The sequence below is a fragment of the Cuculus canorus genome, chromosome 2, assembly GCF_017976375.1.
Source record: "Cuculus canorus isolate bCucCan1 chromosome 2, bCucCan1.pri, whole genome shotgun sequence".
In the NCBI taxonomy this organism is placed as follows: domain Eukaryota; kingdom Metazoa; phylum Chordata; class Aves; order Cuculiformes; family Cuculidae; genus Cuculus; species Cuculus canorus.
The window spans coordinates 78,517,413-78,530,099 of NC_071402.1; the positions used below are offsets into that span (position 1 = coordinate 78,517,413).

At 38.0% G+C, this 12,687-nt stretch overlaps 1 protein-coding gene across 5 annotated transcripts in view; it reads left to right on the forward strand.

Moving 5' to 3' along the window:
- TRIO (trio Rho guanine nucleotide exchange factor) overlaps positions 1-12,687 on the forward strand; it is a 249,072-nt gene that overhangs the window by 135,256 nt on the left and 101,129 nt on the right. For all 5 annotated transcript variants that reach the window (XM_054057258.1, XM_054057257.1, XM_054057255.1 and 2 more), the window contains exons 14-18: positions 2,593-2,788; positions 3,410-3,576; positions 8,879-8,998; positions 10,039-10,230; positions 11,433-11,582. In XM_054057258.1, coding sequence (XP_053913233.1) covers positions 2,593-2,788; positions 3,410-3,576; positions 8,879-8,998; positions 10,039-10,230; positions 11,433-11,582 — 825 coding nt within the window. The remainder of the gene's footprint in view (positions 1-2,592; positions 2,789-3,409; positions 3,577-8,878; positions 8,999-10,038; positions 10,231-11,432; positions 11,583-12,687) is intronic.

The window sequence follows — 12,687 nt, forward strand, 5'->3', positions numbered from 1 at the left end:
AGAAATCACCTTGAACCAACCCTGTTACTGCTGAAAAAATATGAGGATTACTGCCCTTACTAGGAACCCCAGCTGCGATGTGGGAGTGTTTTGCTCTTGTATGGAGTGTTTCAGACTGCTTTAAACAATGCGTAGGCCATGATCTTCACTTCAGGGTTGCATAAAACAACATGGAAGAAGTTGTAATTCTTACTGGTTTTCATTGCTCTTTGGAGGCAATATCACAGACACCTCTTGGCTGAGGTGACACATGGTGTTGACCTCTTCAAACTACCAGTAGTTCATACCAGGTACAGTAAATCGGAGGACAGTCTCAGAGGACATAGCGGCTACTTAAACCATTCAGTTATTATTACAATACTGACCCTTAACCACAGCAATCTTCCACTGCGAGCTTATGGTGTTTATTACTTTATTTCCACTCAATTTGGTAGTCAGAGAGTTAAGGTTTTGGAGTCTGTTCTGAAAGGAGATGTTCTGGCTTTGTTTTTATAACATGGGCACAAATGTGCCATGTTAAATCCTAATCCACTTTTCAAGGGTGTTTAGAGAGATGGTGAAAGATGATGTTTTGATGGTGGAGTTTCACAACCTTCTTGAATTCTCAGATTTTTCAGTTTAATGAAGTCTAACTACAGTTACTTCTTGAAAATAACTTACAAGTGTTAACTGAACTGGATGAAATTAAGATGGTAAATCTGATTTGTGAGAACTTCTGTAGTGCAGTGAGTGGTTTGAAGAAACAAGTGTTAGTTGACCACTGCTGCTTTTAGTAGTGAATGAACACAGGGTTTTGAAGATGAGCTGGGAAGAGCAGTTGTGAGGTGCATGAGAGCAGAAAAGGTGGTTAGCTCTAAGTAATCAGTTTCTCAGGCTGGACTGTGAGGAAGACTCGAAATTTGTGAAATATCTTAGATCATTTAGAAGGAGATCAATAACAGAGAGAAGTGATGAGGCATGTCAGGCATGGACCAAGTGAAAGGGAAGTAAAAGGAAGTTGGGAAGGATTTTGTGGAAGGGTAAGTCTACGTGTTGAGAGGGACAACCACTTACAATGCATAGACCATGTGGTGTTTTAAAGCACATGGAAGAGTGCCCCTTTGAAACAGAAAATAAACTCACTGATGCCACAATTTAAAAAATAATTCTTGATGTGTCCATTTTTTATGGTGCCATGTGAGTTGAATGGAAACAACCCTTCAAGAAAGATTGTAGCTGACTACAGAAACTTTACACAGATGATTTAATTTTGCTTTCTCCTCAGTGTTCTATGAGGCTTGTTTTCCTGGAATTTCCTTTGTAGTTTAACTGTCTGAGTAAATTCACAGCTCTGATTAACCGCTTGGAAAGTGTAGTGGCATATTCCTGTTACTGACAACAAGTGGCTTTAGTTAAATATTTATGCAGTCAGCTAGTTTGTTACTAATACTCCTTTAATCAGGTCCTCTTTTTGCTATATCTTGCTGCATAAATAGATGTTATCCTGTCATTTAGCACCATTCACATCAGTTTGTCCTACTCCTGAAATCGTAGAACTTTGGAGTAAAGCCATACTTGGTTCTTGGTATCTGTAGTTTTGCTTTCCCAATGAACTGCTGTAGTTTGTGGCAAAGCTCTGCTGAAAATTCTGAAAAAAAAATCATTACCAGCTTGAAGGGTTGTGTCAGACAGACTTATTTGAAATAACTCATGCATCAAACCTGTGTCATAAGAACTTAACCCACTTTGATCAGTGAGGATTGTAAGCATTATCTGTTAGGCTTAAACCCAGTTTTGCGTACTAATTCAGGAATAGAATATCTTACATTTCAGCCAGGTTTTGCTGTATGACTTGGAAAACACATTTGTGTGAACAAAGAGGACTTACTGTTGTGATACGTGTGTCAAAAAATATAATACTTCCTTAGCTACCTTTCTTTGGAAATCTTATGACTAACAGTAAAATCCAGAATTAAAGTGTGAATCAAAGTGTAGCTGAATGATGTCAGCAAATCCAGCTCTGAAGTTACGGTAATACTGCAATAAAGTGATATTTCTGGGTTTTGCTCCATTCACTGCCTTTTGTGACAAGTAATGCTTCTCAGTTGTCTGGCAGAAGTCAGAGGTGCTCACAGAGCTCGATGCTTCCTGCTCACAGAAGAGTGGAGCTGTTTTTTTGTAAAAGGGCACGAGACTGGCATAAATGAAAGCTAGGCTGTCTTTTGATGTATGCATTTTTACTTGGTACATTCTGAAGAAGTGAAAAGATAATCTTCCTTCACAAGTGGAGTTAAAAACATTTTAACTTTATCTGTTTCACAAATTATATGTCAATGAAGTAGTACCTTAACAAGGCAAGGATATTCATAGTATTGCAAGCACTGGTTGAAGGAAAGCTGTAGTGGTTCTCGAAGAGATTATTCTGGATTGTTTGCCAAAATTTAAATTTCATGCTTACAATAGCCTCTGTCTAAACCATGGTGAACCTGATCAGTGAAGTCAATCAACAATGACCGACAAAAGTTCCTGACTTCCATTTTAAGTGCAACATTGGAAATAAAGATAAGTTGTGCAATGGGTAATTGAACATTGTCTTCCTGCTTTTTCCCCCAGATAATTTCAGACCTTGAGTCTTGGAATGATGAGCTCTCTCAGCAGATGAATGACTTTGACACTGAAGATCTTACAATAGCAGAACAGAGGCTCCAGCACCATGCAGACAAAGCCCTCACCATGAATAACTTGACCTTTGATGTCATCCACCAAGGACAGGATCTGCTGCAGTATGTCAATGAAGTGCAGGCATCTGGTAAGACGCCTTCTTCATGATATTCCAGGCAATGGTTTTATAAGAATTATGCAGTTGTTTCTCCGTGCATAGGATGCATGCAAATGACAGAGATGGTGGTTAGCTGTACACTGGAGACATGTGGACGTATTTTTTCCCCTTTATACTCAAATTATTTGATAGTTTTCATAAGAATATACTGTTATTATAGCATATGTGTTTTTTTATAAGAGTTGGCAACGCCTGAAGATGTTTAGGTGGTAAAGAAAGGAATCCAGCTCAGGAAGTCGATAAAATCAGAGTAAATAGCAGAGAGTTAATTTTATAGTTAATCAGAACAATGCAATCAAGCTAAAATTTTCAACTTTCAAGTTATGAAGTCTTCCTTTTTTGTTTCTTATGCTTCACTTGATGGTTTTAACTGTATACCATCATTTGGTTAAATCTTACGCTTCTTTTTTTTAAAAAAAGTTAATACTGCACTTTTAAGGAACGTGAAAACCTATGCTTGTTTAAGCAAATGCTCCAAGGATTAAGTTGAACTTTGAGAAGGAACTGGAAAAGTTAGTGAAAAACTGTGGAAGCAGGCTATTTGTCTCTAGAAGACTTGTACATCACTTATAAATGCCTGACTGGTTACAGGTGTTGAGCTGCTTTGTGACAGAGACGTAGACATGGCAACTCGTGTCCAGGATCTGCTGGAGTTCCTCCACGAGAAGCAGCAGGAGCTGGACTTGGCTGCCGAGCAGCACCGCAAGCACTTGGAGCAGTGCGTGCAGCTGCGCCACCTGCAGGCTGAAGTCAAGCAGGTACGCGGGGAGGGGCGGGCACCCCCAGAGCTGTTCCACACCTCTTGGGGAGGTTTGTGCCCATGAACAGAGGAGGAAAACTAATTTCTGCTGTGTAAAGTCTTGCATTTGTAGGAGGGAAGGAGTCTGAGCATGTAAGAAACTTATATTCCCTGAATGAACACTGGCCTAATACTTTTTGGTATATTAATTGCGACATCTACGAGTCGTCATAACATAGTATCAGCAGGGTTTACTTTCCAGGAGAAGCAAAGCGAAGTTTTGCTTTCCCTGGCAATGCAGTGGCAAGTTTTGAGGTCCTTTATCTGATAAACACATAGAACTTTGGTGAATTTGAGATATTGTGGTTAAAAACACTGAAGTAGATGCAAGTTTGAAAAAAACGCTAGAAAAGTTTTGATCTTACTCGCGCTTTGCAGCATCACAGAAGTCTGCTAGAGTCTGGTGTATTACTATGTCCCATAATTGCTCCCAGTGCAACTTCCTCTTTTTCTGTTTGTCATGAGCTCTTACAAAAATTCATCTTCCTCGTGTGACTGAGAACTCCCAAGTTCCAAAGTAATATAAAAGGGATCCAGTTAGCATAGAAGAGATGTAGAGTAGAAAGTTCCCAAAGTATTCACAGGCAGCAGTTGGTTACTCTGCAGTAACCAAAAGTTCCTGTGTGGTCTTGAATTAAAGGAATGCAAGGAACTGGTATTGCCTGCTGTCAGTGCAATCTGTGGTGTTAATCAAATATATGACCTTCTAGTAAAAGCCTGTGCTCACTCTACTCAAGTACCTTTTATCCATCTGAGCACTTGTTCATCTTTGTAGATGCAAATTACATATTACTCTTTCTACACAAGTAATGGTTTAGAAAAAGTTGATCAGGATAATTTCTGTACCCACTTGCATACTGTCTTGAGGGGGTGAAGGATGTAAGTGCACATTTGCAAAGAAAAGAAAAAGTGTGAATGCTAGATGAGGCAGTGTCATCCCTTTGCGGTACACGAGTGGATTAGGATGGGATGGGTTAATAAGAAAAAGAAAAAGTTAATTCCCATGGTACTGAAACAGTCAGTAATGGAACAAAATATAAGACTTGGATAATATTTCAAAGACATGCTATTGCGTACTCCCACAATAAAGTGTGTACCTTGCTCTGTTAGTTTTGTTTGTATGCAAGTTAAATGTGACAAGAAAGAAACACATGTTTAAAACCTCTGTTTACGGAACAAATGTTCTGTATTTTGGGGGATAAAAGCAAATAATGAGCATCATGGATTGTAGAGGAATACCCATAATGCACGTAGTATGGGGTTTATAGGTCATTCTGTAAGATCTTTGTATATTTCCCAACCACTGCTAGCTTTGACTGAAAATGAAGCTCAAGTTCAGATTTTTAAGAAAGTGCTGGAAAAATGGTTTCATCTTGCAATAAAGATATGGGTAGTATACTCCCCTAGCTAGCTGCCTTTTCTTAGTAGACTGGGATTTTGGAGAAAAAAATTGGTTCCACTTGATATTCCCTAGTTTACAATTCTACTGAGTGGGATTTTATGTTGAATTAAATGCCATAGTAGACATGGATTTTCAAACAAACTTACATGAACAGGTAGCTGACAGAATGTTTGTTTATTATTATATATTTCCTCACCTGAAGGCCTTAAAATTGAATGGAACTAAACCAGAATGTTATATTGTCTCATAGGATTTCTTTTGATCCTCTTTGGAATGGTTTGGGGCTAGTAGCTTTTAGGTTTGTGATTGCAGTTGCCCTTTCGGAAAACCACATATGATTTATTTTAGTTTTTATTAAATATCAGGAAGCATAATCTTCATCTTTTACCTGTGCACTGGGAAAACCTTTGTCTTGGCAGGTCACAGCAGGTGCTTTACCTGAAAGTAAAATGACATAGTAAGCCTCCTCTTCAGCCTGTTTTGTTTGTATTTTGTTGCCTGAAGCACTGAACACATGGTTTTCCAGTTCAATTGTTGTGATTTCTTGTTGATGAACTGGGTGTAAGTATACTTATTATGTGGATGGGATACTGTCCTCAGCAAGGATTTTAACAAGATTTCCATTTGAATTTTCCTGACAAACTGACATTACTGCTATCGTATTTTCATGTGTGTATATATATATATATAAATATATGGCTTGGAATCATGTGATAAAGTTAGACTGGAACATTGCAGTAATTTTTCTGTAGGGTTCTTCTCTTGGGTTACTGTAATACAGACCAGTAAACTGTCTTCTGGCTTAGTTTTTTAGTCAGATACTTGAAAGGAGTCTTTCAGTACTACTTAGTGAAACTTTGAGGTTAGTAAACTGTTGTCAACTATGCCCAGATTTCTTGTGATCACAGAAAGCAGATAAATCATCCCATGTTGCTTCTCAACTATCATACCAGCCATGCTATGTGACGTAGAAGTTCTGTGTATCAAGCCTCAGGACTAGGAGGAAGCAGAAGGGTCAGAAGATAAGTAGAGGTTTAAAGAAAACCTGCAAAGAATTTGCTTGTCCACTTGATACGTAAAACCGGATAGAAGATTTCAGTGTGGGAAGACCTCAAAACATGGGGGGAAGGGTTTATTCTCCGAAATAAGAAGGGACAGCAGTACGTGGAAAAAACAACATAGGAAGGAAAATATGACCATGTCACCATTTTATACATTGAAGGGACATATGAGTAGGTAGAGGCAGAGAAATAGTTAAGAGAATATCTGTGTGATTAAGAAGTCTTACTTGCATGTTTGCCAGAAAAGCTTATTTTTATCTCCTAAAATGCAGCTGCTGGATTATATATTGTTATGGTCACTCCCACACACTCACTTTGTAAAAGCTTTGTTCTGCTTGGGTCAAAATCTCTACCAAGGTCCAAAATGCATTGTTTTTACTATGCTCATTAAGCCTTTTCAGTGTGGTATTGTCTGCTGCTCTGATCATTATCTATGTTCTTGGATATATACCTATATATTCATATGTGTACAACAGTGTACAGATACTTATACCGAGTACAAGCTTGCACTCTCAAGAGTACTTAGAGGTGCTTTGTGTTCTCACATGCAGGTCTTTTAGCTTGGTGCAAACACAGCCCAGTGCCTGAGCTCTGATTCTCCCAAAATACTACTCAGAAAGACTATTCTGACACTGAATTGTGCCATATGGGTATGAAAACGTAGCTAGGACAGCAAGCTGAAGCAGGTGTGTCTTGTGATCATGCTTAGTTGGAGTGAAATTCAGTCCAAAAAAAGTAATCTTAGATCAGATAGCCATCTACAGAACTACCTACTTGACCTTTTCAAATGTCCTAAATTCTTGTTTCATTTCTCCAGTTTTCCTGATGCTCTACTCATATCATTTGCTGCTTAATGAGCTAACTGTGATTTGATACTTAACATAGTTATTATCAGTGGTTAAAGGTCTAAAATTGGTTTGTTAGAAAAAGTTAGAGAAGGTGTACTTAAACTGTTTATTTTTTAATCAGCTGAGCCCAAAGGAATTCACCCTAGAATACCTAGTAAACTGCCTAAAATAATGTCAGAGATGTTAGTGTCTTATCTTTTCCAAACTTCTAGAGATTGGATGAGAGTCTGGAGGCCTAGAACTTGACATATACTTCTGAAATGTGGGAAAAGATTAGCTAAGAGAGGATTATAGGTCAGCTAGTTTAACATAATTCCTAGGAAAAATATTGAAACAAGTAGATAATTAAACCTGAACAGTGATGAGGAGAGTAGAAAAGACTAACATAGATTTGTTAAGCCTATCTTCCTCTTAATAAATCCTGTTTCTTCCTGACAATGTAACTGGTCTTCTGGGTAGAGGTGAAAAAGATGATGACATAGATCTTCCTTCTGTTAAAGCTTTCACTATAGTTTAATTCAGTCTGTCTAGCCTTAGCTTACTATGAGAATGTCATACGAGACTACATTAACATGAATGATAACTTGCTGGAAAACCATACTCGAAAGCAAAAGTTATTAGGAGACTGTCTAGATTGGAAAACAGATTGCAAAATTTCAAAAAAAAAAAAATCTGTTAAAGTCTGTTTGTATTCAGATACTAGTTCATGTTTTCAGTCAGAAAATCTACATGTTGGAGTAAAGATTATGCTTTTAAATTTCAAGATAAATGCAAAAGAATCTGGAAAATGGATTTGACTTCATCAGAAGACACTGAATTACAGTTCAAACTAATCTTGCTGTATGGGAGAATTGCACTGCAAGAAGGATATAAATTTTATTAGTGACAAATACAGAGCATGATGTACTGACAGGAATAATCAGCTGAACAAATGCAGCACAGGGGTAATTACTGGCTGGGCAGCAGTCCCATAGAAAAGTTGTACAGATGACAGTGAGTAACCTGAATTTTGGCCAGATTTACTTAGTATTTGAAAGATTTTGATCAAAGTGATTGTTATCAACTGAAGAGAGCTTGCCAAAGAGCAGTGAGAAAAATTAGGTGGCGCACTTCACATGGGAGAAGTTAAAGAAACTGAGGTCAACAAGAGAAGAGGAATGTAGAGGACGGAGTTAAGTAATGTTCTTGAGGGAAAAACAAAGCTGATGGTAAGAGGAAGAAAATATATATATATGGTTGGTTTTTTGTCTGTCTTGGGCAGGAAAACCAAAATGAACTGAAATTAAAGTGAGAGAGTGGTAAACATTAGAAAGAAGACTTATGGTGATAAAAATATCTGGTGAGAGTGTGGGATGTCAGTTGTTGGAGTCTTGAGAAATGAACAGGCACAGATGTTTTGGGAGGGGCCTTAAGGTTGCATGTTCCTGCTGTTGATAAGGAATGTAACAGGAGACTTCCCCACCTGACAATTCTTCTGGTTCCAGTGGTGATGCAAAGAAAGCATATCCTGAAAACAAAAAAATCTTCAAGCAATTAGAAGACACTCAGTGTTCACATTTTTCTCAACATTAATATTCAAAATCATTTCCTTACTTTTTACTAAGCTGCATGTCCTCAATTTACATTACTGACACTGGCTCTTAGGCAGATATTTTTCCAGGGGACTGAAACAGCATTCAGAACCACAGCCTTGCTCAAAGTATAAGCAGAAGTCACAAGCACATAGTAGTTGACTGAAAGATAGCAGTTGTCACCTAACTGAAATTATAGCGAATATCATTCACTATGTTTATTAAATGTATAATTCACTGTAAACGTGTAATTAATAAATTATTTAGTCATCAGTTCCAGTATTACATGTGATCCTAAGTGTTTTTGTCCCCAGCAATGATGTTCTCTAGCTGATTGGAAGTGTAATTGCACATGTCATTCTCTTTTCTTTTGCTACAGGTTTTGGGCTGGATCCGAAACGGGGAGTCCATGTTAAATGCTGGGCTTATCACTGCTAGCTCTTTGCAGGAGGCAGAGCAGTTACAGAGGGAACATGAGCAGTTTCAACATGCAATAGAGGTAAAAGCACCATATCAGTGACCATAGCCAAGAAGTCCTGTATTACATTTTCTGAGTCTCTGTAAATAGCACTGCAGTAAGGAGGTGTATCTCTTCTGTTCTTTCTCATAACATTGGGTGAATGCTACAGTATTTTGAGTTTAGGGTGTTACTGCACTGATTGTATATAGCACACTTCTTTTTAAGGACTTTACTGTTGTTGAAAGATTAATCAACATTATGAATATTTGCAAAAAATATTTTCAGAAGTAGCCTCTTGTGCAACAACACTTCATATTCATCTGCCATTCCGTGGAGTTTTAAGTTTCCCCATCTTTGTGGTTTGAGGTGGTTGGTTGGGTTTTTTTTGTTTATTTTGTTCTGTTTTGGTTTGGTTTGTGAAGGTACTGTATGCACCCACATTTCAAGAGCTTTGGTAACTTTAAGTATAAAAATCATGAGATCTCTAGGATTTGTCAATTTAAAGAAGAGTTTTCTGGATCATTTGATATATTCAAGATTTTAGGCAAGTATATGTTTATGCAGAGAACTACAGTTAAAAATTTCCTTGCAATGAATGGAGGGTTGTTGTTTGTATTGTCCTGCACACCTGCACCTTCATTTGCTCGCTACTAATGTGCAAAAGACCGTGGTAAAACTGTGAGGACAATAATAGTAATCAAGCCAAAATAAGATAAAACCGTTCCATCTTTTTTTTTTCCTCGCCATGATGGAAAAGAAAACCAACCTGAAATTCACAATTGTAACAGAGTGTACTTCAACATAGATATGCCATGTGTGACTTAAGGCTACGCAGCGTCTATAGCTTGTAAACTGATAATTATTGTTGATTTTATGATAAATCTCTACAAGATTTATTTCCTTTATATTTGCGTATGTGAATTCATGTAGTGACTAGTATCACAGTTACTTTTAATTACTGGGTGTTTGTGCATGTGTTTAGAAGTGTCATTGATACAGTGGAAATGTGAGCCTTTGAGGCCTTCTGGAAAATGAACTGAAGTGCTCTACTGAACTCCTGAATTTTCACCTCTTAATAGAAAACGCATCAAAGTGCTCTGCAGGTTCAGCAGAAGGCAGAGGCGATGCTGCAGGCTAATCACTATGACATGGATATGATCCGGGAATGTGCAGAGAAGGTTGCTTCCCATTGGCAACAACTGATGCTAAAGATGGAGGACCGTCTCAAGCTTGTGAATGCATCTGTTGCCTTCTATAAAACTTCTGAGCAGGTACAGAAATGCTGTGTCAGCCTTGGTTAATTCTTCAGTGTGGCATAAAACAGCATTACCTAGAAAAATGATTACGTAGGCTAGCTTGTGTTTACTAATTTGATAACAACTGCATTTATACAAAAAATGCAAAACCCAAATCCTTTTACCAGCTGTCTTAAAAAAGAAACGGTGTTTTGCAGGCTTTCAATATGTGAAGTGGTCTTATAAGACAAAGCTTTTTCACAAAAGTCTATAGCAACAGCAGAGGAGTCGGTGGTTTTAAGTTGAAAGAGAGTATATTTAGATCAGATATTAGGAGGAAATTTTTTACCATGAGGGTGGTGAGACCTTGGAACAGGTTACCCAGAGAAGCTATGGATGCCTCATCCCTGGAAGTACTCCATGTCAGGTTGGACAGGGCTTTGAGCAACCTGATCTGTAGTGAAGGATGTTTCTGGACATGGCAAGGGTCTTGGGCTATAGATGATCTTTAAAGGTCCCTTCCAACCCAAACAATTCTATGATAAAGAAGTAGTAGAAAAATTGTCTGACTACTAAGAGACTATGATGTAACTGATCTGGCTATTCTTGTTTCAATTAGCAGACTTCAGAAGAAGGCACATTACCAAAGTACAGTGGTTATTGGTGAAGGCTCAAATCTTCATCAGCCTCTTCTGTTACCATCCTTGTTAGCATTCCTCAGATTCTTATTTCTGATTGAGAAAAGTCTTGTGAAACATTTTCAAGATGAAACACAATGTGCGAGTGCTTAGTTGGATTTCTGCTTGTTTCAAGAAGTTGGTCTAAACAAGTTACATGGAAGTTTTAATGGAAGTACTTCAAATGGCTAATTCTGGTCTTTGTGTGGGAGTCAGAGAAAAATTTGGTTTATCTTGTCAGCAGAAGAGTTGGAGAAAGGTTGGCAAGGTTGCTTCCTCTGCAATCATATCTTAAGCTCGTCCTGAACTATGGAGTCACAGAAGTGGAGAAAGATTAGCAAATTTAGGGATAGCTATCTAAGCAATTCCACAAAAGCAGGCCAATGCTTGCAAACCTGCAGCCAAAGATTTTTGCCTTTTCTTAAGTTCCAGTCAAAAGCTAAGGTACTTGTAAGTGGTAGATTGGATTTCCTTTTTTTTTTTTTTTTCTTTTTTTTGGCTTGAATTTGGAATTTTTGTCTTACTGACTTATATTTGAGTTGGACATCATCTTCCTGACAGGTATGCAGCGTGCTGGAAAGTCTGGAACAGGAATATAAGCGAGAAGAAGACTGGTGTGGGGGAGCAGATAAACTGGGTCCTAACTCTGAAACAGATCATGTTACTCCCATGATAAGCAAACACCTGGAACAGAAGGAGGCATTCCTTAAGGTAGGATTTTCCTTTTTTTTTTTTTTTTTTGTGTCTTAGGAAGCATGCAGTCAAATGCTTACTCTTATCGTGCTAGTATGTCGAAAGCAACAGTAGCCATTCAAAAGCTACAGGTATGTCCCAAACTGCAGGGATGTGGGAAATGACTCGTTAACTGCTTGTGACAACAATTAGAAGAATACTGCCAAGTGCATAAAACGACAGCCAGTTTTATAAATATATTTCCTGTTGAACTTCAATAGATGTCAGTTCTCCCACTGTGACTGAAAAGGAATTGGAAATCATTGCTTTGAGTAACTGTCATTCTGAAGAATGCTTAAAGACTGCTGCTTTGGGAGAGAAGTGACAGTTACATAGTGCCATTGCTGCCTGTGCAGCTCTCAGGACTAAAGCAGAGTACCAAAGGAGGAAATCGCTAGACAAGCATTTGGGAGCAGTTGATTTTGTGTAATACTCTACAGATAAATGAAAAGTTTTCGTTCCAACTAATGTCCTAGTGAAGAAGGTTATTGATCAAACTGAGTAAATGTGTAATGGATGCTTGCAAAGCAGGTAACTAACCCTGTAACCAAAGGCTTTTTCCAGCATCGCCTTGAAAGACATTAGAGCATAAAAGTTAATTTTGTTAATAGAATTTTGTTCTCAGTGCACAGATGAGAACATTCAAAAACATATCAGCATAGCTGTAAGTATACTATCAAACATATCTTTCTGCAGCTGGCATGTGAGTTTCTAGTCTTTATGTTAAAACAGTTTAAGAAATGACTTAGTGTCTCTGTTACTCGATCTAACTATGCTACCTTTATCTAACCTTTTAAAATAGCATTTCATGTTTATTAAAATAAGGCAGCAAACCCACGTGTAGTACTTGGTATGCATTAAGATTAAGGCAGCTGAGCTGAGTGTTGCCAATAGAGCAGCAAGGACTGAAAGTTCTTGAGGCCTTGCCTTAGTATTTTAAGGGCACATCTTAGTATTTTAGCTCTTTGGTTTCACTGTCAGAATGTTTACTTTTTGTTTAAAGTAGTGGTGGATGGTTGGGAATATCCAGGTGACTACATAAGCATGTGCACTCTGTTTATGCAGTAAATAATTTCAAGTGGCA